This window comes from Marmota marmota, unplaced genomic scaffold (genome assembly GCF_001458135.2).
Source record: "Marmota marmota marmota unplaced genomic scaffold, marMar, whole genome shotgun sequence".
In the NCBI taxonomy this organism is placed as follows: Eukaryota; Metazoa; Chordata; class Mammalia; order Rodentia; family Sciuridae; genus Marmota; species Marmota marmota.
The window spans coordinates 27239577-27267300 of NW_026000242.1; the positions used below are offsets into that span (position 1 = coordinate 27239577).

Sequence of the window (27724 nt, forward strand, 5' to 3'; positions counted from 1 at the left end):
TGAGAAAAGAGGACATTGGTGGGAAGGTCCTGTTCTCCAGGCTTTGGTTGGGAGAAAGGAGCAGGCTTTCCCCAGGGCCAAGAGGATAGCTCAGAAGTTATCTGGGTTTGAGTACTTTGTTCAGGCCTCAACTCAAGAGCACTGCTCAGCAGGAGTAGATGAACACACTAGAAAGTCTACACCAGGTTTACCATTAGAATGGGGAGTTGAGGGCATAGTTATAAGTAGTCAACTATCTTGCATCTCTTGTAACAGAATGTAGTGTGGTGAGAGATCTGTACAGGGTTCTCTGAAAACCTCACATAAAGGAAAAGAAAGCTGTAACCATGGCCAAAAAGGTGAAATAAATTGCCTAATATCTCAGCGAGGAGGTGACAAAGCTGGGATTAGATCCTGATTTCAGAGCCCCTGGTCTTAAGAACAAGGTCAGAAAGGTCAGTAGCAGGGGATGGGTGGCTGCACAATGGAAGTGTAAACAGGTGAGCAAGATGGAGAAGTAGGTGGGGAACTAAAAAGCAACATGGATCATTATATTCCTATCAGATACAGTTTCTGCAACTTTCAGGACAGAAAACTCACTCTTACCCAGTAAGTGGGCACATAGCTAACCTTCTTGTTTCCTTTGATCTATCAGGAAAACTGTTCTGAAGAGTTTCTTTGAAAAACAAAGGTCCCCCCCCCATTGCGTTCCTGAGAGCTGTCAAAGAAATAATACGCCCTTAAAAAGCCCTCCAGCACGCCTATAATCCAGATGCTCTGAGAGCTTGGAGCAGTTCTAAGGCCTCTGTTTCATTGTTTGCTTCGTTCCTTAGTCCACCAGAACTCAATGATCCATCTCAATATTGCAACTGTGCTAATACTACAGCACAGATGGAAACAAATGAAATTTATCCTCGTCACTGAAGGAGACCCCCTGGCAGACCAAGTTTTGCAATGTGTGATCCCACATAATCCCCACTCGCCCCCAAGGACTGCTTCCACCTGTCCTCTTCATTAGAGGTTAGGAGAAATCGAGCCAAGGTGCATTGGAGAAAGCACTTTGCAGCGCCACGGGAGTTGTGTGCTGGAGTGGGAGTGGATTGGGCGTGGGGACAGCAGCCACGCCGCCAGGCACCGTGGAGCGAGCGAGGCTTGTCAGAGCCCGAGCGCGTCACGGTCGGCGCAAGAGTCGCTGCGCTGCCCAATAGGCGAGGCGCTCACTGGCAGCCTCGGGGGAGCAGATATAAAAGTGCTGAAACAAGCCCCGAGCTTGTCGACCAAGGGCTGGTAGCGGGCTGAGTCCGGCTGCGAGCGGGGCGCCGGCGGTCCGGGGCTCCCTGGCGCCACAGCCCGGGCGCGCTCGGCTCCCAGCATCCCGAGTCCGGGAGAAACGTCCCGACAGCGCGCTCCCAGGGAATCAGCGGCTCCGGGAAAATGGTCCATCACTTCTTGCTGCTCCTCCTTCTCCACTTGGTGCAAGCCACTGAGCGCCCCGAGGGTCGGGCGGAGGAGCAGAGCCTGGAGGCGGCCCTGGCGGTGCCCAACACCTCGCACTTCTTCTCCTGGAACAACTATACCTTCTCCGACTGGCAGAACTTTGTGGGCAGGAGGCGCTACGGGGCCGAGTCCCAGAACCCCACGGTGAAAGCCCTGCTCATCGTGGCTTACTCCTTCATCATCATCTTCTCGCTCTTTGGCAACGTGCTGGTTTGTCATGTCATCTTCAAGAACCAGCGAATGCACTCGGCCACCAGCCTCTTCATCGTCAACCTGGCGGTGGCAGATATAATGATCACGCTGCTCAACACCCCCTTCACTTTGGTAAGGTCCCTGGCTCCGCTGGCTCCCCAGCCTCAGGCTTTCTTGGTCTCCCTCTCATCTGTCTATCTAATTTCTCAATTCTCTCCCCTCCTTCTGTCATTGCCTCCCTCCCTTTCTCTCCTCTTCACCCCACCCCCATCTTTCCACCCCTATGGTTCTTCCACCTCCTCATTTCTGGTACTTATGCCTTTCTGACTTCCATCTTTTAGTCTCTCTTGTCATTTATCCCTAGTTTATCACGCTTCAACCCTCCTCTATTTTTCTTAGTCTTTCCACCAGTCGCTGTCTCTCTCTGAAGTCTGTTTCTCATTTCTCTCTCTACTTATCTGTTTCTATTGCATCCTTTATCACCTTCTTCTCTTCTTATGGTCTTAGTTTTTCGGTCAATCCTACCTTTCTCCTATTTTCTCTCTCATTCCATCTCTCTTTCTCTCACATTTTCTCCCTCATTCCCTCCCTCCCATCTTTTGCTCATTAATTTCTAAACCAGAGTTTCTGCAGATGGTGACATTGGGTCAATGGTTGCAGTGTCTGCAGCTGGATAATCTCATTGCTGTTTAATCTTATTGGATGCATGCACCCTTTTGATTATCAAACAGTAAATCAAGCCCTTAAAATATTAGCAGAGACTATTAGATCACCTCCTCTCTCCCTATTAAAGGTCTACCCCTACATATCAATGGGGTGCTGTTTTATGCTGCAACTAAAATATCACACAATTGTTAAATGTTAATGGAACCTGAGGTGCATTTTCCTAGATTGCTTATTTCATTTCCCTTCTGTTGATTGACAGTGAGGCGGTGTATGAGATCTGTGTTGGGGAAGAGATGAGGGTGAAGTGAACATGGGCCCCACCTGGCTTGGCTGGCTCCCCAGCACACAGGTGGTTCATGGCCTCCTCCCCAAGCCCTGGCCACTCAACATTAGTGGTGTAATCTCTGTCCTTTTATGACCTAAAAGTGCAGTTCTCATGGATAATTTGGAATCATGAAGGCTGTGACTGTGCAATCTGCCTGTTTCTATATCGTGGGTTACATCTTTTTCAATTTATGGAATAACTTTATTTTTATTTGAGTTACTGTCAAAGCAGAATCTGTTCATGCCTGCCTCTGCCTTTCTTTCTCTCAACACACACACAGACACCCAGAAATGACAGAAAACAAAAAGAAGAGGCTGACTCCTGTAAGTCCATGCACCTATGTGAATGTCCCTCCAAATCTTAAATCCTTGGAGAACTCTTACGTTCTCTTTCTCTTGGTTTGTTATGAGAACATCACTCACGTTCGGCAGATAAGGAAACTAAGGCAGAGAGAGGTTCGGTCCCTTGTTCAGGGCTGTGTGGCTAGTAATATGCAGATCCAGGATAAGAATTACATCCCCTACTTCAAGTCCAGATGTCTGTCCACCACACCACCAGAGGAATGGAGGTCACTCTAGGACCATGTTCTGCTTCCACTGCTCCAAATTATGGACTTTCCCTATTCTCATTCTGGTCTATATAGAACTTATTGATGCCCATTCAGGGTTCTTTGGGTACTAACTCAAGGACAAAGAGCACTGCTTCTGTTGCCTTGATTCACAAGAAAGCAACATCTCTTTCTCTCCTTGGTTTTTGTTTGTTTTATGGTGTTGGGGTTTGAACCCAGGACCTGCTGCCTGCCAGCCAAATGCTCTACCACTGCACCACACATCTACCCCTCCTCCCTTGGTTTCTGACCTGAGATGGGCTGGGTCATCCACAGTGGGAACTGGAAGTCTCCATGGCCTGGCCTTGGTGCTACTGCCCAGAGCCAGGCTATAGGGCTGAATCTGCTATAGACACATGGGGGAACAAGAAGGCCAGGGACCTAAGGCCAGCTACAGCTGAGGGCTGGGAGCCCCTGCCCCAGAGCATGGTCTGCAAGAGAGGAAGTCAAGGTGCTAAAAATCCTGCACTCCATCCAGGATGAGCCAAAGTACCTTGGACTTTAACCTGACCCTTAGAGCTGCTGAATCCAAATTCCTATTAAAGTCATAAGGTGATGGTAATCAGGGAGAGAGAGGAGTATGGGGGCAGGGTCTTCTAACCCCTTAGTCTACTCAGCAGGGCAAGGCATCCTGCTTTGGCTGGTTGTTGAGAGTATCCTCCCTCCCATGTCTCCCTTCCTATCTACTTCACTCACTATGGTCATCAGAAGCCCAGCTCTGACCACTGAGAGATTAGTAAACAGTTATTCACAGTTCCCATTGCAGAGACATACACAAAATGCAGTGGAACCTAGAGGGGGGAGTCTTTCACTCCCACCCACCGGAGTCCCATGAGAGGGTCAAAGGAGACTTTGCAAAGAACATGACATTTCAAAGGGACCTAGATGAGTAGGAGTTTCCAGGTCACGCTGAACAGTCAATGCTGACAGAGGGACCAGGGAGACAAAGGCAAGGAGACATCAAAGTTCACAGTGTATTGAGGAACATCGAGTGGTTCAGTGTAGCTGGAGCAGCAGAGATGAGAGGAGGGATGGCCTGGGGCTGGAGAGGCAGAGGTGGACCAGAAAGCAAGGCCAGGGCCAAGTTTGAACAGGCCTGGATACTCATGAGGCATCTGGCTGTGGCCTGAGAACTGTGGGCCATGCTCAGCAGGTTGGTAACAGCAATCTGATTTTTTATTAAGGAAGCTACGAACAGCGGTGTGCAGGCTGAGTTGCTAGAGATAAGAGCTAAGAGTGGGGAGGAAGCTGTACCAGGGCCATGACCTCAGGGCTGAAGGACAAGGGAATGTATTTGAAAACCATTAAAGGTTTGGATTTGGTCATTCACTCAGTGTGGGGGTGAGAAGTGTAGGGGTGAATATTGCTAGCTCTATAATGTGGCTAGACTGCTCAAAAGCCTCAATGGTTCCTCCCTGTCTACCCTGAAAAGAGGAAAGCCCACCGTCTGCTGTCCTGGTTTCACGATCAGGTCAGACTTGTCCACTCCTCATTCCCAGCCACGATATGATCCAGTATCAGTGCCTTTTGGTCTGATCTTCACGCATGCAAGTCCTTCCTCATTTTGGATGTTTCTGATGTAGTCACAGTGGCAGTGCATAGGGTCACCCACTTGCTGGGTTCTAGGCACTGTTGCGCCTACTTGATGTGTGTTGTCCATCCTGTTTGATTTTTTTATGATGAATATTATTATTATTATTATTATTTATATATGACAGCAGAATGCATTACAATTCTTATTACATATATAGAGCACATTTTTTTCATATCTCTGGTTGTATACAAAGTATATTCACACCATTTGTGTCTTCATACATGTACTTTGGATAATAATGGTCATCACATTCCACCATCATTTATAACCCCATGTCCCCTCCCTACCCCTCCAACCCCTCTGCCCTATCTAGAGTTTGTCTATTCCTCCCATGCTCCCTCTCCCTATCCTGTTTGATTTCCATAACAACCTTCTAAAAAAGAGGCAGCTCCATTTTGCAGATGAGTAAATTGAGGCTTAGAGGGTCCAAATGTCTTTCTCAGGATGACCAAAAAATCTGCTGTAAATCTCTACACTGTACTCTTTTCTGTGGGGCTGACTTGCTCTGTTTCTATCTCCATCACCTCTGTCTCTCCTCTGTCCACTCACACCCCTACATGGTGATCTAATTGCCTTTTGTCTGGGCCTCTATAGGGCGTTGACTTCTTTCCGCCCTGTACTTAGGTTATTTGGTTCCCCCTTGCCCAGATTGGAAGCTCCTTGATCAAAATCATGCTTGGTCCCTCTTGGGCAAGCAGCAATACTCCCCAGGAGCTGCTCATGTATTAATTGAGCAAACAGCCCTGGCTGTCATGGTAGGAGGATTAGGTTCTCCTAGGGCACCATAGCTCTCTCTGATTCATACCACTCCAAGCTCGTCATGGTTCTCCTTCCCAGATGAGAAGTCACAAGATCAGCTTAGCCCAAATTTCTGGTACAGTCCAAACGCTGTGTTATGTAATCACTAGACTGAACTTAGTTGGGCAAAGAATGAATTCTATTATTACACATAGAAATACCTACCACTTCTTTCTATTAATAGCTTTCTAACAATCTGCCAGATAGTTTCTTCTCATCCTTTACAGACTTCATACTAAGCCTGTAAGGTAGAGATTGTGATACCTTTTTTTTCTCCTTTGCAAATGACAAAACTGAGGTTAACAGAGGTTACATATATTGCCAAGGTTGGACAGTGATAAACTCTTAGAGGTAGGAAGTCCACCTCCAAAGCCCTTGTCTTTCCTAAGATCTCCTGTCCTGATGACATAGGATCATGATCAGGGTTTGTTGAACTGAATGAATGATAATGAGCTGTGCTGGGGGAAATCACATGTAATCATGATTTGGCCTCATATATGGAAAGAAAGGAGGAGCTGGGAGAGGCCTCTCAAGGGTATGCTCCTTAGAGACCCCCAAGAGGTCAAGGGGATGTCAGAATCCAAGATTGTCTTTCTCTTAACTTCTGTTTGCTTGTCTCTAGGTCCGCTTTGTGAACAGCACGTGGGTGTTTGGGAAGGGCATGTGTCATGTCAGCCGCTTTGCCCAGTACTGCTCCCTGCATGTCTCAGCACTGACACTGACGGCCATTGCTGTGGACCGCCACCAGGTGAGGGCACCTATCTCCAACACTGTCCTTCCCTCTTAGGCTTTGCTTTCCTGGAGTCTGCAGGAAATACTCTCAAGACAGTGGTTTTAGCCCAGATTTCATTGAGCATGTTTTCTTATTGATAAGCATGTAGATTAGGGATCTTAAACACTTTGTCCTAGTTGTTTCAAAAAAAGTTTGTTGTTCTGATGAAGGCTCAGTGGTGGCATTTTCTGTCTCAGAAATCAATGAGCTCATTTTAGGGGTAGAAAGGGAAACCTGGAAAATTACAGATGAAAAGAGAGCAACAGATAATTGCAGGTTGGAGATAGGCTCTTCAGTAAGAGATGGGTATTCACTGGCCCAGACTATTGAAGAGGAAAACAAGCCAGGATATCCAATGGCAAGAGCAGGTGTCATGGTGGTGATAGCACCTGGGGTGAGGACATTAGAAGCCCTGAGTGGGTATGGTAGTAGAAACCCACAGAGAACCTGAGGGTGTCCATCCTGGAAGGGGATGGCTTCATGCCAGGTGCCTTGCCTATGCTAACTCAGTGAGTCTGTGTTGTATGTTTAGACTATGCTGAATCAAAGAACCAAGGCTTGGAAAAGTGCATGGATAGCTTTTTCAAGATCATGTGACTATGAATAATGCCTGTAGGACCAAGGTCTATGTGGCTCCATGCTATTCTGTGATCACTAGACCACTCTGCTGTGAGAAGACTCAAGGAAACCTGAAAAACAAGTATCCTTAGGGCCACCAGGACAAAGAGGACAAAGAGGAATGGGATTTATTCTGAGTAGCACCCAGGGATAAGGAGCTTCAAAGATGCAGGCTCAAAGCTGAAGTCCAATGTGAGGAATGACTTTCTAATGAAATGTCTAAAGGTGGACAAAGCTGTCTGGGAGGTAATGCATTCCATGTTCCCAGCCATATCTAAGCAAAGTCCGGATGACAACTTGATAAGAATGTCTTCAAAGGGATAAGGAATTGGACTAGCCAAACTTTGAAAAAATTTTTTGAAATGCTATTGTTTTGTAAGAATGAACTCTTCATATATGCTATAAATACATTACAGCAAAGTGTGAGCATTTACATACAAATATTTTCTGGTTTTTTCTTAATCTCCTTTTATTCAATAAGATCTCTGGGTTACCTGTGCTTGGTCTATGATTACTCCTGTCTAACACAGTTAAGAGTTGGTGCATGGGTTGAGTGGGGCTGAGGAACAGGGGCTAAATCTTGCTTATGTTGACCATGTTGCCATATTTTCAAACATAGGGTCTTGACCCAATGCCAATGAAATCCCTAAGCAGTGTCTGGAGACTTTTTCCCAGGTTACTACTGCCTTCTGCAAACCTGAACACAGGAGTAGGAGGGACAGAGATGGCCAAGTCCAGAATGGAGATGTTCTGGGAAGCTTCTGAAAACTCATCACAACCTCCCATAAGATCTTAAAAAAAATTGGGAAGAAAAAAAATTCCGAGAAACATCCAGAACATTGCATGTGTTTCAGGATAGTGTCCTAAGACAGCAGTAACTCTGTATAATCTCTGTCTCCCTGGCCCTGAACTCACCTATCCCCAGTGCCTTTCCCAAGAAGTAACGATTCTCATCTTAAAATGAAGATGCTTTTAAATTTTCAAGCTTTTATTTAAGCCTTTTACAAGAATTGATTGGCATACAGTAGCAATTTCAAGTGCATTTCACCCTGAAGCCTATAACACTGGCTTTATTGTAGGCGTGTGGATGCTGGGCCCCATTGCAATTTTGCTAGCAGCTTTCATAAACAGTGTTGTGAGCTCCCAAATAAGTGTCAATGCAGCTTTCCATGAGAGGTACAACAGCTTCAGATCTTTTCAGAGCCCTGCATAACCTAAGGTGTCTAGAATCCTGGGAAGATTAAGTCAGATCTCAAGGACGTAGGCACTGAGCATGGGCTTGTCCCTCTACCAGCTTTGCTTTGGGGCTATGCAAGCAGACCTCCTCCACAAGTCCTCTTTGGTCCCATCTCTGCAGCAAGAAGCATTTGAACTGCCAAGACTCTCTGAATCCAGACAGCACCATTTTTACACTCCTGAAGGTTGGCTATGGAGTGGGGCATGGTCCCCATCCCCCAACCCCAGGATACCTGGTACAGCTCAGGTTCTCAACAATGAATATAAAGGGTGCTTGCTTAATAAATAAGGCATATATTAGTGACAATCGAGCTGCAGTATCTGGAGTCTCATTTGCTTTAAACTTGTTTAGCTAGTGATGCTGTTTGCTTGTTTTTCAGGTCATTATGCATCCTTTAAAGCCCCGAATCTCTATCACAAAGGGTATCATCTACATCGCTGTGATCTGGATAATGGCTACCTTCTTCTCGCTCCCACATGCTATCTGTCAGAAATTGTTTACCTTCAAGTACAGGTGAGATGAATAAGTAGGAGAAGCCTAGGCTTTAGAGGAGATTGCCTATCCCTGCCTTCTCTCAAATCAACAGGAAGCCCTGGCAAAGGGAAACTGGAGGCCCCTCTGGATCCACAACTATCAGAGTTACAAGTACCTGCTTCACTGAGCCATGATCCTGGCCTCTCTCCCATCATGTTGCTTTCTGATCCATGCCTATTCTTTGCACTCCCCATCCTGCTTTTCTTTTTCTTTTTTTTTTTTCTCAACCACTTTAGCTTCCTCTTGATTGTCTTTCCAATCTCTCTCCAAGGACCAGGCAGTAGTTACCAGGTTTTGCCACCAGGGGGGCATGTGCTCACATAGACTGAGATGGGAATCAACTGCACCTAGTTTAAAACGAGCAAGGTTTAAATTCTCACAGGACTTAGAAAACATATATGTGTGTATGTGTCTGAGGCAGGATTCTCCTCATTCCCCCACCTCTCACCTAGATTTCTTTATCATGTGTTTTTACCAGATGGGAAATTCTTTCAAACATTCAGTGTTTAAAATTTAAAGTAGTTCATTAAGACCTATCTCCCTGGTAGACTCTTAAATTTAGAAAGAGCTGGCTCAGTTTCTTTTATTTTTAATTTTTTTTAGTTGTCAATGGACCTTTATTTTATGTGTTTATATGTGTTGCTGAGAATCAAACCCAGGGCCTCACACAGGCTAGGCAAGCGTGCTGCCATGGCTCCACAACCGCAGCCCAAGCTGGCTCAGTTTCTGATTTGGTACCTCAGTGATCTCAACCATACTCTTTGTAACAAGCCTTCAATCTGTATTTACTGAGTGAATAAATGAATGAATGATTATAGAGGGATTTTCAACCTTTCACACGTTGTGGTGGGTGAAGTTCCAACAGGTCCTGAGATAAAGGTATGCACACATGCAAGAAGTTTATTAGGCCCATGCTCCAAGGAATACTGGGTGAGGGGGTAGGGAGGCAGGACTGGGAAGGGAGAACCCATGCCAGGGTGTAGCTTAAGGGGAAGCTGGGGACTCTGGAGCAATCTTTAGAGTCAGGAGTAGAGTCTGGAGCAGCAGGGTTTCCCCTGCTGCAGGCCAGAGAGCTTGGCTTTCACATTCCTGTCAGCCACTGGCTCCAGGCTTAGTAGAGAAAATAGAAACTGCCCCCACTTCTGGCTCTTAGTGAATCTGTGGAAAGAATTTTCAGTGGCCCTAGGGTAATCCTAGACACCTAGAAGACCACAGGTACCAGCATTTCCTGCTGGAAGGGCAGCAGCTGGGGGCTGATGCTCTGTTAAGGGGGGTCCTGGGGACCAAGACAATGCACTCCCAGTGTCTGCTACAGTGGCTATGCACTGTGTCCTTGAAAGACACATTTTGCTTACTTCTATGACAAAAGCAGACGAGAGAGAGAGAGAGAGAGAGAGAGAGAGAGAGAGAGAGGCCCTGAAGGTCAGCTTTTCAAATTATTGATAAAGTCTCCCTTCTTGAATTCCAGGATATTGGAAGAAATCAGACACTCAGATCCACCCACATTCAGACCCCCCCCCCATCTGCCTTCACACATGGAAGACTTTTTTTTTCCCTACAAGAGCAAAGGGAGTTTTTATTTTGCTACATATAACAAGAACAACAAGGCACATGGACATACTAAGAAATATGAAGAGGATCAGAGTACATTCTATATGAAATAGAAACTGCTTACATGAGTTCCTTGGTTCAGACTTTCCCACTCATTCCCAAGACCTCTCATTTGTTTCTGTCATTTTATTTCCCCTTTGGAATGGGAAGTTAGTACAATGGAAAATTCTAAGATTTCCTCAAGGACGAATCAGTTTTCAGTTTAAGGACACTACTGTTTCACCATTCAACAAATACCTATTAGATCTTGTTCGTGGCTAGGAACAACGCAAGACTAAGAGGGGTCAGAGATTCAGTGTTTTCCTTACCTTTATGGAACTCAACCTTGTGGGGAGTGAGAAACGTGTTCAGATACTTAGGCTATAGTGTCAAAAGAGCTATAACAGACAGATGTGCCAAGAGCCCAGGGGAGGGAGGGGCTGGCGCCTCTTGGGGTGAAGGCTTTCCATCTTTTCTCCTCCCCGTCACCTTCTTTCTCTCTCTCCTGCCTGCAGTGAGGACATTGTGCGCTCCCTATGCCTGCCAGACTTCCCTGAGCCAGCCGATCTCTTCTGGAAGTACCTGGACCTGGCCACCTTCATCCTGCTGTACATCCTTCCTCTCCTCATCATCTCCGTGGCCTATGCTCGTGTGGCCAAGAAGCTGTGGCTGTGTAACACGATTGGCGATGTGACCACCGAGCAGTACCTGGCCCTGCGCCGCAAGAAGAAGAAAACCATCAAGATGCTGATGCTGGTGGTGGTCCTCTTTGCCCTCTGCTGGTTCCCTCTCAACTGCTACGTCCTCCTCCTGTCCAGTAAGGTCATCCGCACCAACAATGCCCTCTACTTCGCCTTCCACTGGTTTGCCATGAGTAGCACCTGCTACAACCCCTTCATCTACTGCTGGCTGAATGAGAACTTCAGGGTAGAGTTAAAGGCATTACTGAGCATGTGCCAAAGACCCCCCAAGCCTCAGGAAGACAGGCCACCCTCCCCAGTTGCCTCCTTCAGGGTGGCTTGGACAGAGAAGAGCAATGGTCGGAGGGCTCCACTACCTAATAACCTCTTGCCTTCCTCGCAACTCCAGTCTGGGAAGACAGACCTGTTGTCTGTGGAACCCATTGTGGCAATGAGTTAGAGGAGGTGGGGAGAAGGCAGGGGAGGATCTGCCTCCAGCGGAGATTGGAAAATGGCCTATCCTCTTGTGCATGATCTTCACAGTGCTGGAAACAAGTTCCTACAGAAACAGTAGGACTCTTGAGTTCCTAGGAAACTGCCTGGCTTTCTAGCCCCATTTGAAGTGCAAACTAAAATTCAATTACCAATTAGACATCTGTTCATAAATTCCTATTTAGAAAATGCTATGAGGTATAGCACCCTGGATCTCTGAGCAAGAGAACCAAGGCAACCTCAGCTCAGATGGGGGCTGAATCAGTCAATGGACTCCAACTGTTGGGCAGCTACCTTATAGCCCTTCTGACTGCTGAGCATCCACAGAGGAAACTTGAAGTCATCCTCTGGGTGCAGCTTACCCACATGCACAGAGCTCTGCTGAAAACAGATTCGCTGGCCAGTGAGATGTTAGCAAGCTAGAGCAGGTATAGATTTTCATGCCTTGCCTTCTGAAGTCATTGGACCAAGATAAATCACAATTTTTCAGTAGATTAGCTCTATACATGACAAGAAAGGACCAAATTAGTTTCCTTAAAACAAACAGAAATCATTATTTCCACATTGAAAAATTCAGAAAAGCACAAAGAAAAAAACCATCTTTTCATCCCATCAATTTGTGATCACCTCTGCTAACGCTGTGAATTTATTTTCAGCTTTCCCCTTTGTGTGTAGATGTGTATATGTATGCATGTGTGCAGTTTTAAAATTCGGAACTATACTTTTCCATTAGATTGTAATGATCAACAAGGAACAGGGGTGCAGCAGAGTACTTATGAGCCTCTCTCCAAGAGTAGTCCAGACAAATCAAAGAAGAGGTGAGAGAGGAACCCCAAATGAAGACTGTCCCCAAGCATACAGAACTGGTTTCATCTTGCAGCCAACGATGGCCCCGCACCAGCTAAGGTACCTCTCCCCAGATGGTGGTCATCATGATGATCCAGGAGATAAGACTCAGCCATGAGGTATAATTCCTTTTTTCTTACAATCACACAGAAACAAAAGGGGGTGAAATGTTGTTCTGTTTTCACAGGAAATGAGGGAACAGCCTTTCCAATATGCTGGAAATAACTGTGCTGAGCCACTTCATCAACCCAAGCTGTCTAGACAGGCCATTTCTCTGTGTTGTCTGAATAATGAGATTTTTTTCACACCAGTTTCTGAAAGAAGACTCACTGTCATCATCACCTTGGCAATTCACATGTCACTTCCAAAAACCTATGGTATCCTTAAAGAAAGTTTTTCCTTAAGGGCCCACTTTCCAGAAAAATCTCATTCCAGAGACTGAATGTTTTTGTCACTTTCCGTCTGGTCCTGACTTGACTCGCAGTGTCAACTCAGAGAGAGACTTGTCAGGCAGAATTGAGCTTAATTCTCTAGCCCTGAACAATTGCTGCTGTCATGCTGGGTTTAGGTTTTTTTACCAGCCCTGGAGAAATCCTGAAAGGGAAGCATGCAGATGGAGTTGAATGGGAAACAGTGTTAAGGGAGAAGGGTTTGGCCAAGATTCACTTATATCTCCAGGCAGTTAATTGAAACTGAACTTGGTTTCATCATCTGCTTCTGTATAATGAACCACAAGAGTTTCTTACACTGGTCTATTTATGAGGATGTTAGAACATTTTCAAAATAGAAAAAAAAATTTTAACAATCATCTTTTTCTGAAAAGTGGATTTAAAAAATGACTTTCATGGGGGCTGAGAGCATTTTCTAAGTCCAAACGGATCCCCAAGTGAGTTTTTTCAGGCTAAATGGCTCCTGTGTTTGTTCTTGTCTGTGATGTCAGGAAGCAGCTTTTAGTCCCTCTTCATGCTGCCAATAGAAATTCTATGAACCAGAACCAGAAGAGGCAGCAGGGATATAGAAAGTGTGCCCTGCTCTGGACTCATGGATAGGGACAGCTTCATCCCTTTGTCTTTGAAGGTGGCTAGAAATACTGCTGAGTTATGAGAAAACCCTTAAGTCTGGGTCTCCTGTTGTCACCTGTCTGCCCCTTTCCGTGTGTTTCCTGTGGTCCTCAGAGCAAACAGTGACTTGTAATTGTGAACGTGAAATTTGTAAAACTTGAGTTTTCTCAGTGTGATATACAGAATGCTTCACTGTAAATTGTTCCAGTCTCAATAAAATATCTTGTGTGTGTGTGTGTGTGTGTGTGTGTGTGTGTGTGTAGGCTGTGCCGCTTGGGTTGGTGATTCTGTCACACCTGGTAACCTTTAAAATGGGGATCAACATGGATTCAGGAAGGGAGCATGGAACTCATCTACCCCAAAGCCTGGGATCTCAGATGAAGGAGTCCAGCATTAAGAGGGGACACAGCCAGTTGAGAAGCCTCTGTCTCCTGATCCAGAGCTTCCTCCTCTGAGTCAGCCGAGTGCTGCATGTTTTAGCCCCAAACTCCATCTGTTCCTTGGTGACTGAGGAGGAGGTGAAGCTGCCACTGGAGCCTGGAGAGTGATTCTCCCACTCTCTGTGTGCAGTGGGCACCACCTTCCCTGTGCCTACTGTGATCTGCCACACTGGGCCTGGGGTCCCACTATTCTGCCAGGGGAGCTGCGTGGGAGCCTTCATTGCACACATAATTACCCGGATGCCATCCAAAGCATCTGTTAAAATAAATTTTAAACAGTTTCACAGACAGTTGTTAATTGGAGTAATTTGCTAAACTTAGAGGAAAATTAGAAGAAAAATGGAAGGCATAGAAGAAGTAGAGGAGAACTAACATTTGTTGAAATTTCCTATTTCAGTACCATGCTAAAGGCTTTTGAGCTCATTATCTCATTCACAGGTACAGTAGCCCTTCAGAGTGGGCATTATTATTTCTATATTGCAGAAATATAGAAATATATTTCTTCTGAGGCTCAGCGAACTTAGATAACTTGCACACATCTAAATAGGAAACAAGTTACCTTCTTGGACATTAGGTTCTGAGAAAGTATGCAGAAAAGAATTTTTTTTTAACATTTATTTTTTAGGTGTAGATGGACACAACACAATGCCTTTATTTGTATATGGTGCTGAGGATTGAACCTGGGTCCCGTCCGTGCTACGCGAGTGCTCTACCGCTGAGCCACAATCCCAGCCCCAGAAAAGAATCTTACTTTTTTTTTTTAATTCAGTGTTCTCCAAATTTTCTTGATTAGAAGATAACTTTTTTATCCTCCAAAATTTATTAACCATCTTAAAAATCTAAAATCTATTAACCATCTTAATAATTAGTGTTTGAGCTATATACTTTGGGAAATGCTTGACTAGGTGAGCCTCAAAGGCTCCTGTAGCCCAGTGGTCAATAAATCCATGGTTCTAGTACTAGAAAAGTCACATGGCTGCTTCATGAGTTGTTAGGTTAAGATCATCTTCCAAGCAAGCTCCTAAGTGACTCTCACATTGCTGGTGCCTGTTAGACCATGGTAGGTTGCCAAGGAAAATAGCCAGCCTGGGCCTCAAGGTCTTCAGATAACATAAACAGAACTCAGATGACCCCTTACTGCTTCTAACCTTTGCTGTGCTACCAGAGCCTCTATGGTGATGGAGCCTTTCCAGAATGTCTGGATCCAGGAGGAATCTGATAAGACCCGGGATTTTAGAGCATCCGTGGGTGAAACATGTATGTCTTAGAGTGTGGCCTGAAGATGGTAGCCATGGCAGCCAGCCTCCCAGGCTGTGAAGGATGACCGTTAGCATTTCCATGTACTCCTCCCCTGAAATTTCCTTTCATTTCAATGAGTAGTTAGGGAAAGGAACACAAGAAGAATAAGAAATAAATGCAATGCTGGGAGCCTTTAAAACAAACAAACAAAAAAAAGTGGTATCTAATGTGAGAAAACCCTGGGATCAGTGTTCTTTCTGAGGCATCATAACCTGAATTGTGGAGAATAAGCTACTAAGCTGCTTCATGAGGACAGAGGGGTTGAACTTCATAGGGCCTCCCCTGCTTCCATTTCCAGCCCAGCAGGAACCCTATCTTCAGATTGGTCATGAATTTAAGATGTTCAGCTTAACTATGAAGAAGGCAAAGGAATCATAAGCATGGGATTTAGGATATTGATTATGGCAGGCTGGGGTACTGGTTGGTGTCAGGGTAGGGTAGGGACCACAAGGTAGATACAGATAATTGTCCAGCTTTTATTTTGGACAATAGGTTCATGGATGCTTATTATGTATTAAAAGTAATGAATCAAATAACTAACCAGATAGCTAAAAATAGGTCACGTGTTGACCAATGTGAAGGATGTGCCACAAAGCCAGGCATGGGTGGCAGGAATCTATAGTCCCAGCTACTAGGGATGCTGAAGTACAAGAATTGCTTGAGCCTAGGAGTTTGAGATCAGCTTGGGTAACACACCATACTCCATCTCAACAACGACAAAAGGGAGCATGCCACAGATCAAGGTTATAGAGAATCCAATTATGCACCCCTGAAGTCTATAACCAACCAACCGAAAAACAACAAACCAATGGATATGGAGACCTAGAGAGAGGTCCAGGCCTTCACTTTTCTTCCCTGTACTCTTCCAATCCACTTACATCTGTATTATTAGAACATGCAATTAGAGTTCACTGCTAAGACAACCAAGACATGACAATTGTTTTTCCTTTTTAAAACAACCTTGTTTTACTGAAGTTAAAACTTGCTTTGGCTTAGTTTTCTAAATCACTGCCGCTAATTGTTCTCTGGTGTTAAAAATAGTCGAAACTGCTTTGTGACATGGGCACATGACCTAAGTGTTCTCCAGCTCCCGAGCTTGGTCCCCTCAGACTTCCTGAGCTGCCTGAGTGGCTCCACTCTGTCTTCTCTCCTCCTGCAGAACACCTGTCCTCCCTGCCTGCTGCCCTCTCCAGCGTTAAAGCTAGTTCAGCTTCTGCAGCGTTGTCTTTCTCTTTTTTGGTTTACTCCTTTATTTGGGAAGATCACATCTTCCAGCATTATCCCAAGGAAAGGTGCATCGGTGCTCATTTCTTTTGAGAGCTGATCTGTCTGTAAATGTGTTTAATTTTAACTTGTATTTAATTGGTAGTGTGTAGAATACTGAGTTGAAAATCATGTTTTTTCACAATTTTGAAGGCATTTGTATTTGTTTTATATTACTGCCATAATTCATTACCACTGCCTTAGAGGTTTACACAACAAAAATTGCTTATCTTATAGTTCTGTAGGCAGATCAGGAGTCTGACACAGAAGGGCTGCATTACCGTCTGTTGGCTCTGGGTAGACCCTCTCTCCTGCCCTTGATAGCTTGCACAGGCTCACATTCCTTGGCTCTTGGCCCCCTTCCTCTAGGTTCAAAACCAGCAGCACCAGGTCAGAACTTCTTCCATCATCACATTTCTCTCTGACTCTCTTCTTTTGCCCCTTCCTCCTCATTTTTTAGGACTTTTGTGATTGCATTGAGCCCATCTGGGAAACACAGGATAATGTCTCTATTTTAAAGTCAGCTGATTAGCAACCTTCAGTCCATCCTCCAACCTAATTCTTTTTTGCCTGGACATATTCACAGGTTCTAGGCATTGGGATGTGACCATCTTTAGGGAGAGCCATTATCCTACTTACTAGTGTTGCTCCATTATCTTCTGCTGAGAAACTGGATACTTTTCTGAGTCAGTCCTATGCATGTGCTCTAAGACCCTTCTGTTTTAGATTGAGGCCAAAAAGATGAGTTGAATGGACTGCAGGAGGGATCACCAACTGTGCACCTTTCAAGAACTTATATAGGCACCAGTCTCTGGGATTCTTCCAAAGATATGATGTTGCTGTTGGCTTACTAATCCACGGAGAGAAGATGCTTTGGGGGTGTTTGCTTGGCACTCTGCTCTAACTGTTCATGTGTAGATTCACCAGTGGTTAAGTATTCCCACTCTACATTTAGCAACTCAAGGACTAACCACAGAATAAGCTCATGAAGCCAACATTCCCTTTATCGCTTGACTCCCTTATGGTTGGTGGGAATGTAAAATGGTGACTGCTTAGTCATTGCATGCCATGGGAAATCTGTGCTAACCCTATTCTCATTGCCTTCAAATCCTGGAAAAGAGATAACTAAGTCCAGATTCTAAAAGTCTGTACCTGCCACCATTTGTGGAACAAGTTGTTTGTTAATCATTGTTCTTTGTTGTAGAAAACAAGCCGTTTTGACTAGTTTAAATCTAAAAACACCTTATTACAGGATAGCAGAGAAAAAACAGAATTTTCAGGGTCATTAGGGAATGACATTTGGACAATTGTACAAACAGAAGCAGTATAGTCATAAGTGCTCTCATGGCCATCATTCAGTGCTAAGGCTGGCAGAATCTCTGCTGCAGCCGCCAGTGAACTCTATTCCTCCAACTCGGTGTCCTCTAGAAGAGCACCTAGACCTTGACACCGTTTCCACTTCTCATGGCTCACTTTGGCTTCAAAATTTTTGTGAGCATATCTCTTGCCAGAACATAAGTCACATGCAGATCAGGTACAGAAGGGTCTAAAATATGTTTTATACACACACACACACACACACACACACATATATATGTGTGTGTGTGTGTGTGTGTGTAGCATTCCAACTTCAGCAATGTAAGAAAGCAGTTGGAATTATCATCAAATAAACCAACCTGAAGTATGTGTTTTAGCAGAGATTTATAAAAAGTAATCTCTTGCAGCATTTGATAGTCTAAAACTTACTTTATTTTAAAAATTTCTTGTTGGTTGTTTTGGTTATACATAACAATAGGATTCATTTTAACATAATTATAAAAGCATGGGATATAATTTGTTCTAATTCAGTCCCCAGTACTTGCCCTTTCCTTTCACCCTCCATCCTCCTTTCTTCCTTCCACTCTACTGATCTTTCTGCTATTTACTTACAGTATTTTTAAAAATCTGTGTCTTGTGAATATCCATGATGGTGAGATTCACTGTTGTATATTCATATATGTGCATAGGAAATGCAGGTCAGATCCATTCCACTCTCTTTCCTTATCCTGTCCCTCTTCCCTTCCTTTCATCCCCCTTTGTCTATTCCACGAGTCTTTCTTCTATTTTTTTTAAAACTTACTCTGTTAAGCTGGCATGGTGGCATGTGCCTGGAATCCCAGTGGCCTGTGAGGCTAGGCAATGGGATCCAGATTTCAAAGCCGGCCTCAGCAAAATCAAGGCACTAACCAACTCAGTGGGACCCTGTTTCTAAATGAAATACAAAATAGGGCTGGGATGTGGCTCAGTGGTCAGGTGCTCCTGCATTCAATCCCCAGTACCAAACAAAAACCAAAAAACTTACTCTATTAAGCCTTACTCTGGAATGACAGTTTAGTTGTGCTATAGTTGGGCCCCAAAAGGCCCAGGTGTTAAAGACTTGGTCATCAGCTTGTGGTGCAATTAGGAGTGAGTGGAACCTTTAGGAGGTTGGGCCCAGTGGAAGGAAGTTAAGTAACTGGGGCTATGTCCTAGAAGGAGATATTAGGGCCCCAACCCTTTTTCTCTCTGTTTGCTTCCCAGTTGCCATGAGGTGAGAAGATTTGCTCTACTATGTGCTTCTCACCATGATGCACTGCTTTGTCACAGCCCAAAGACACATTGGACAACCGGCCATGAACCTCTGACATCATGAGCCAAAGTAAACCTTTACTTCCTTTAAGTTGATTATTTCAGGTATTTTGTTATAGTCACAGAAAATTGACTAACAAGCTGTATAAACAATAGTAGGTTGACTGTCACTTTTCTCCTTAATATTTTGAGGATATTATTTTATTGTTTCTGGCATCTATTTTTAGGGATGAGGGTTTCACTCTTTGAATGTCTTTCCTTTGTAGGAAGAGTTTTTTTTTTAATCTCCCAGTTTTAATAAGGTATAATTGGAAAATAAAAATTATGACAAATAAAAATTATTAAATAAGCTAATTAACTTCCTATCACCTCACATAATTATCATTTTGTGGTAAGAATATTTAAGATCTACTATTTTACCAAATTTTAAGCATACAGTATATTATTATTAACTAACTCACCATGCTGTATGATAGACTTCCAGAAATTATTCACCCTGCTGAACTGAAACTCTGTAGTCTTTGAGCAACATCTCCCCATTTCTCTCACCACCTGCTCACACCTTCCAGTCCTTGGCAGCTACCATCTATTCTACTCTCTGCTGCTATGAGTTCAACTCTTCAGATTCTACCCATGAGTGAGATCCTGTGGTATTTTTCTTTTCTGGCTTATTTCACTAAACATAATGTCCTTTGGACTCATAAGTGGGTAGCTTTTCAGATTGTATCTTATTCTTTGACATTTTGAACATTTACTAAGTTTTTGAGTTTGTATTTGCTTTTCTTTATTTTGTTTGGAATTCTGTATGAATCTTCACTCTAAGGATTTATGTCTTTTTTGAGTTCTGAAAAATTACTTGACAATATTACAGTGAATATTACCTATTCCCATTTTCTCTTTTTCTTACCCTCTAACTTCTACTTGTCAGTTTGGGAGTGTTTTATTAAATCCTCTTTGACTTTTAATTTCCCTTTCATATTTTTTGATTTCTTATGACTCTGTGTTGCATCCTGCATAATTCCTAAAGATCTTTTAGTGGATTGCTTTTCTCTTTAGCTGAATATAGTCAATTACTTATTTTTTTTTAAAAAATAAATACCTATTTCTTTTTTTATTTCATTTTATTTTTAATCTATTTGTTATATAGACAGCAGAATGCATTATACTCCATATTACACATATAGAGCACAACTTTTCATATCTCTGGTTGTATACAAAGTATATTCACACCATTTGCATCTTCATACATGTACTTAGGGTAATGATGTCCATCTCATTTCACTGTCTTTTCTACCCCCTTACCCCCTCCCTTCCCCTCCCACCCTTTGCCCTACCCAGAGTTTGTCTAACCCTCCCTTGCTCCCCCTCTCAACCCCACTATGAATCAGGCTCCTTATATCAGAGAAAACATTTGGCATTGGTTTTTTGGGATTGGCTAACTTCACACAGCATTATATTCTCTAAATGCCATTATATTCTGCAAATGCCATGATTTTATTCTCTTTTAATGCTGAGTAATATATATATATATACATTTTTTTATCCATTCATCTATTGAAGGGCATCTAGTATCTAGTTTGGTTCCACAGTTTAGCTATTGTGAATTGTGCTGCTATAAACATTGATGTGGCTGTGTCCCTGTAGTATGCTGTTTTTAAGTCCTTTGGGTATAGACCGAGGATAGGGATAGCTGGGTCAAATGGTGGTTTCATTCCCAGTTTTCCAAGGAATCTCCAAATTGCTTTCCATATTGGCTGCACTATTTCCACAGCAATATATGAGTGTGCCTTTCCCCCCACATTCTTGCCAACACTTATTGTTGCTTGTATTGTTAATAGCTGCCATTCTAACTGGAGTGAGATGAAATCTTAGAGTAATTTTAGTTTGCATTTCTCTAATAGCTAGAGATGTTGAACATTTTTTCATATATTTGTTGATTGATTGTATATCACCTTCTGAGAAGTGTCTATTCAGTTCCTTGGCCCATTTATCGATTGGGTTGTTGTTGTTGTTATTATTATTATTATTGTGTTTAGCTTTTTGAGTTCTTTATATACCCTAGAGATTTGTGCTCTATCTGATATTCAAGTGGTAAAAATTTGCTCCCAAGCTGTAGGCTCTCTGTTTACCTCACTGATTGTTTCTTTTACTGAGAAGAAGCTTTTTAGTTTGAATTCATCTCATTTATTAATTCTTGATATAATTCTTGTGCTATAGGTGTATAATTAAGGAAGTAGGGACCTAATCTGATATGATGGAGGTTTGGGCTTACTTTTTCTTCTAATAGGTGCAGTGTCTCTGGTTTAAATCCTAGGTCCTTGATCCACTTTGAGTTGAGTTTTCTCCAATGTACATTTTTGGTGTGTTTGTCTAATATAAGATAACTGTAGTTATGTGGGTTAGTCTCTGTTTCCTCTATTCTGTACCCTTGGTCTACCAGTCTATTTTGGTGTCAATACCATGCTGTTTTTGTTACTATTGCTCTGTAGTATAGTTTAAGGTCTGGTATAGTGAGGCCACCTGCTTCACTCTTCTTGCTAAGGATTGCTTTAGCTATTCTGGGTCTCTTATTTTTCCAGATGAATTTCATGACTGCTTTTTCTATTTCTATGAGGAATGTCATTGGGATTTTGATTGAAATTGCATTAAATCTGTATAATGCTTTTGGTAGTATGGTCATTTTGACAATATTAATTCTGCCTATCCAAGAATAAGGGAGATGGAAAGATCTCCTAAGGTCTTTTTTAATTTCTTTCTTTATCATTTTGCAGTTTTCAATGTAGAGATTTTTCACTTCTTTTGTTAGGTTGATTCCCAAGTATTTTTTTTTTGAGGCCATTGTAAATGGGTTAGTTTTCCTCATTTCCCTTTCAGAGGATTTGTCACTGATATATAGAAATGCCTTTGATTTGTGGGTGTTGATTTTATATCCTGCTACTTTGCTGAATTCATTTACTAGTTCTAGAAGTTTTCTGGTAGAATTTTTTGGGTCTTCTAGGTATAGAATCATATGGTCAGCAAATAGTGCTAATTTGAGTCCTTCTTTTCCTATCCAAATCCCTTTAATTTCTTTTGTCTGTCTAATTGCTCTGGCCAGTGTTTCAAGGACTATGTTGAATAGAAGTGGTGAAAGAGGGCATCCCTGTCTTGTTCCAGTTTTTAGAGGGAATGCTTTCAAATTTTCTCCCTTTAGAATGATGTTGGCCTGGGGCTTAGCATAGATAGTCTTTATGATGTTGAGATATGTTCCTGTTATTTCTAGTTTTTCTAGTGTTTTACATGAAGGGGCTCTGTTTTTTGTCAAATGCTTTTTCTGCATATATTGAGATGATCATAGGATTTTTATCTTTAAGTCTATTGATGTGATGAATTACATTTATTGATTTCTATATGTTGAACCAACCTTGCATCCCTGGGATGAACCCTACTTGATTTGGTGCACTATCTTTTGATATGTTTTTATATTCGATTTGCCAGAATTCGATTGAGAACTTTTGCATCTATGTTTATTAAAGATATTGGTGTGAAGATTTCTTTCTTTGCTGTGTCTTTGCCTGGTTTTGGAATCAAGGTGAAATTGGACTCATAGAGTGAGTTTGGAACTGCTACCTCTTTTTCTATTTCCTGAAATAAATTGAAGAGTATTGGTATTAGTTCTTCTTTAACGGCCTTGTTGAACTTGGCTATGTACCCATCTGGTCCTGGATTTTTCTTGTTTGGTAGGCTTCTAATGATGTCTTCTATTTCATCACTTGAAATTGATCTGTTTATTGTGTAAAATCTTCGTAATTCAATTTGGTCAAGTCATATGAGTCTAGAAATTTGTCACTGCCTTTGATGTTTTCTATTTTATTGGTGTACAAGTTTTAAAAATAATTTCTAATTATCTTCTGTATTTCTGTAGTGTCTGTTTTGATATGTCTTTTTTCATCACATATGTTAGTAATTTGAGTTTTCTCTCTCCTTCTCTTCATTAGCATGGCTAAAGGTTTGTCAACTTTATTTTTCAAAGACCCAACTTTTTGTTTTGTCAATTTTTTCAGTTGTTTCTTTTGTTTCAATATCATTGATTTCAGCTCTGATTTCAATTATTTTTCTGTCTTCTACTGCTTTTGATGTTGATTTGTTCTTCTTTTTTCTAGGGCTTTGAGATGTAACATTAAGTCATTTATGTGTTGACTTTTTCTTCTTGTAAGGAAGAAACTCCATGCAATGAACTTTCTTCTTAGTACTGTCTTCATAGTGTCCCAGAGATTTTGATACATTGTATCTGTTCTCATTCACCTCTAAAAAGTTTTAAAATCTCCTCTTTGATGTCTTTTGCAACCCATTGTTCATTCAGTAGCATATTGTTTAGTCTCCAGGTGTTGGTGTAGCTTCTATTTCTTATTTTATCATTGATTTCTAATTTCATTTCATTATGATCTGATAGAATGCAGTGTAGTATCTCTATTTTTTATATTTGCTAAGAGTTGCTTTGTGGCATAATATATGGTCTATTTTAGAGAAGGATCCATGTGCTGCTGAGAAGAAAGTGTATTCATTCATTGAAGAATAAAATATCCTATATATGTCAGTTATGTCAAGTTATTGATTATGCTATTGAGTTCTATATCTTCTTTGTTCAGCTTTGTTTGGACGATCTATCCAGTGGTGAAAGAGGTGTGTTAAAGTCACCCAGAATTATTGTGTTGTGGTCTATTTGACTCTTGAACTTGAGAAGAGTTTTTCTTTTTTTTTCTTCTTTTTTTTAATGAATGTAGGTGTTACATTGTTTGGGGCATATAAATTTACTAGTGTTATGTCTTGTTGATGAATGCTCCCCTTAAGCAGTATAAAATATCCTTATTTATTCCTTTTGATTAACTTTGGCTTGAAATCTACTTTATTTGATATGAGGATGGAAACCCTTGCTTGCTTCCACAATCCATGTGAGTGGTATGATTTTTCCAACCTTTCACCTTCAATCTGTGAATGTCTTTTCTCATGTGATGAGTCTCTTGGAGGCAGCATATTGTTGGATTTTTTTTTAAAAAATCCAATCTGCCAGAATATGTCTTTTGATTGATGAGTTAAGGTCATTAACATTCAGGGTTATTATTGAGACATTATTTGTATTCCCAACCATTTTTATTTATTTTGGTATTTAACTTGACTTGGTTTCTCCTTTTTTAGAGAGAGAGAGAGAGAGAGAGAGAGAGAGAGAGAGAGAGAGAATTTTTTTTAGTTTTCAGTGGACACAACATCTTTATTTTATTTTTATGTGGTGCTGAGGATCGAACCCAGCGCCCCACGCATGCCAGGCGAGCATGCTACCACTTGAGCCACATCCCCAGCCCTTGGTTTCTCCTTTGATTAGTTTTCCCTTTAATTTAATACCTCTCTTTGCTGATTTTCATTGTTGTTTTTCATTTCCTCTTCATGGAATATTTTACTGAGGATATTCTGTAGTGCAGGGTTTCTAGTTGTAAATTCTTTTAACTTTTGTTTATCATGAAAGGTTTATATTTCATCATCAAGTCTAAAGCTTTATTTTGCTGGATGTAAGATTCTTGGTTGGCATCCATTTTCTTTCAGAGCTTGATATATGTTGTTCCAGGATCTTCTTGTTTTCAGGGTGTGGGTTGAGAATACTGCACATAATCTAATTGGTTTCCCCCTATATGTAATCTGATTCCTTTCTCTTGTGGCTTTTAATATTTTCTCCTTATTCTGTATGTTAGTCATTTTCATTATAATGTACCTTGGTGTGGATCTATTGTGATTTTGTATATTTGGCATCTTGTAAGCCTCCTGAATTTGATATTCTTCATGTTTGAAAAATTTTTCTGATATTAGTTCATTGAATAGATTAATCATTCCTTTGGTTTGGAACTGTATGCCTTTCTTTATCCTGATAACTCTTAAATTTGGTCTTTTCATGCTATTTCTTGAATGTTCAGAGACAAGCTCTGTGGCAAGCAGTGTGTGGCTATTGGCTGACTTCAGAGCCTGTGTGAAGTTCCTGGGTGAGGGCAGGCTACTGCACATAGGGGACTATCTGCGCTGCTGCAGAGTCCCAAGATGGCAGCAACCAGGGGAGCCCCGCGTTGGTAGATGGGGATCCACATGGAAGTGGCCGCTGGAGTTCCTGTGTGTGGGAAGCTGCCTGGTGTCCTGCATGGGACATGATTTCTGCTCAGGTGGGTGGCCGAAAGTTCTTTGTGGGTGCTGTCACAGCAGATGGTCTCACTCGGTACCGGGTAGTACTGCGTGGGCAAGTGGTTGGGATCCTTCTCTGATGCTGAGGCCTGGATTCCTGGACAGGCACGATGATTCCTGTGAGGTAACGGGAATATTGCTTGCAGAGAAGCAGTATTCTCACTACTTGAATCCCAGGTCACGGAGCAACACAGAATGCTGCCTCCCTCTGACCTGCCATCTTGGATCCATCTGAAATGCCTATTTCTTATATTCATAGTATGACTGTATATTTATTTTTGAAATATGTCCACTCTTTTCTTTCTTTCTTTCCTCTCCTTGAATTATAGACAGTATTCTTCCTTTTATCTCTTTGAGCTTAGTCATTCTACACCTAAGTCCTTCAAAGATTGAGTTCATATCTGTCATTTCTTTTCTTCATATTTTCCTGTTTGTTGTACCTAAAAACTCTCTTTTTCTCTCTCTCTTTTTTAAACCAGAGTGGATTCCTATGTGTGTTTTGTAATTTTTGCCTATTACTTGTATTTGGCAGGAATCATTGGCTAAAGACGTTCTGTGAAATTGCCGTGTATGTAGGTATCCTCAGGAATGAGTTAATATTAAGGCCCCCTGAATTTAGATGAATTGTCCCTGGTTTAATCAATCTTTATCTTTTCACTTCACCATAATTTTAAAATTTATTCATTATGTAATCTTCCCCTATACCTAGCTAAAAGCTTAGACAGGCTCTGTGATTTCTTTAAAAAAAGCATTTATCTTTAAAATAGTTTCAGGTTTCTAGAAAATTGTGAAGAGAGTAGAATGAGCGCTCTTACACCCCACACATGACCCTCCCTAACATAAGAATCTTATATTGCTATGGTACATTTGTCCTAATTAGTGATCCAATACGGATACATTACTCTAGTTTAACTAAAGTCCATACTTTAATCACATTTCCTAAGTTTTTAATGGTCTTTTTCTGTTTCAGGATCCCATTGGAATACAACATTTCATTTAGTTTTTATTTCTCCTTAGGCTCTTTGAAACTTGCTTTTGATGATCTCACCAGTTTTAAGGAGTACTGCTCTGGCATCTTTTTGAAGAATGTTTTTCAGTTGGGATTTGTTTGATGCTTTCGTGACCGACAGGATTACAGATTTTGTGGGTGGGTGGATGGAGTGATCACAGAAATAAAGTGCCATTCTCATCATGTTATATCAAAGGTACACACTGTGAATGTGGACTATCACTCCTCATATTAAACATGATCATCTGGCTGAGGTGCTACTTCTCAGGTTTTTTTTCATGGTGAAGTCATTCCCCCCTTTCTATGCTGTACTCTTTGGAACACGTCACTGGGGGCACAGCCCACAATTAAGTATTGGAGCCATGCTGCATCTCCTTGAATGGAAATAGCTACATAAATTACTTGGAATTCTGCTGCACAGGTTTATCTTTTCTCCCACTTAATTATTCATTTACTTATGTAAATATGGACTTATGATACTTATTTTATTCCAGGAGTATGGTCTAAAACTACTTTATTTTGCTTTGGCTGTAAGGAGCTCTTTTAGTTTGGCTCCTGTGTCCACTTGACACAGTCTCTTCAACTTGGGATTTGTTTGATTTAGTACTTCCTTGTTTTCTGGAGCTGATATGTTCCAAGCTTATGTATTTCTTGCTCTTATCTGAGAATCAGTTATTTTCCCAAGGAATCTCACTCTATTTACTGGAAACTGATTTTAGAAATCAATATCTGGATGCCAGGTGTGCCCTTTGCTGCTTGGGTGCCATTACTTCTAGGAACTTTCATTTGGCAAAGCAAGGAGATAGAGATGTATATACTAATTTGTGTGTAAATACATAGTTGTAGACATTTTTTACATGTAACCATCTATATCTACATAAGTTAAACATGAGCTTATACTGGTGTCTCAAATTCTAATCTAACTTTCTTTCCTTGCTTATCTATAAACTCCCACTCCAATATCAAAATCCTGACTCCCAGCAGCTGCCATTCATTTACTTAATGTTCAGTTCCAATGTACATGCAGAGCAATATCAGTATCATTCACTCATTCTCCTGTGGGAAATAACTTATTAAACAGAGTTCAGTGCTTATGTGCAGTACCTTTTGCCTTTAGAGACTCATAGACTCCATTCATATCCAACGTTACTTTTCAAAAGTTGCAGTTTCTAAATTCTGTGCCTTTATTTTGCATCCCCTTCAGTAACATTGTTTTAAACATTTGTGATACTGTTAGATTCTTTTGTTCTATCTGCATTCCATCACTGCATTCCATGATTCTACCCTGGAATCTTCTGACCTCCTTAAATGATTGTTTTAAATTTGTATACATTAAGGTTTGTTTTTTGTTCAGTAAAATTTTATGGGTTTTGTAGAGGATAGGAAAGGCAGCAGAACACAACAGACACTAGTATGG

General features: G+C 41.9%; 1 protein-coding gene across 2 annotated transcripts; it reads left to right on the top strand.

The window, feature by feature from the left end:
- Window positions 1-1179: 1179 nt before the first annotated feature.
- Window positions 1180-27724, top strand: Gpr83 (G protein-coupled receptor 83). Of its 2 annotated transcripts, XR_007344482.1 has the most exons (5): window positions 1180-1800; window positions 6281-6406; window positions 8665-8798; window positions 10925-12546; window positions 26316-27724. XR_007344482.1 is itself a non-coding variant. In XM_015490065.2 (4 exons), the coding sequence occupies exons 1-4, from the start codon at window positions 1414-1416 to the stop codon at window positions 11547-11549; spliced, it is 1272 nt and encodes a 423-aa protein (XP_015345551.1). In that variant the 5' UTR covers window positions 1180-1413; the 3' UTR covers window positions 11550-13676. The 2 variants fall into 2 exon arrangements, 1 of the variants encoding a protein (XP_015345551.1); XM_015490065.2 differs by lacking the exon at window positions 26316-27724 and having other exon boundaries at window positions 10925-13676.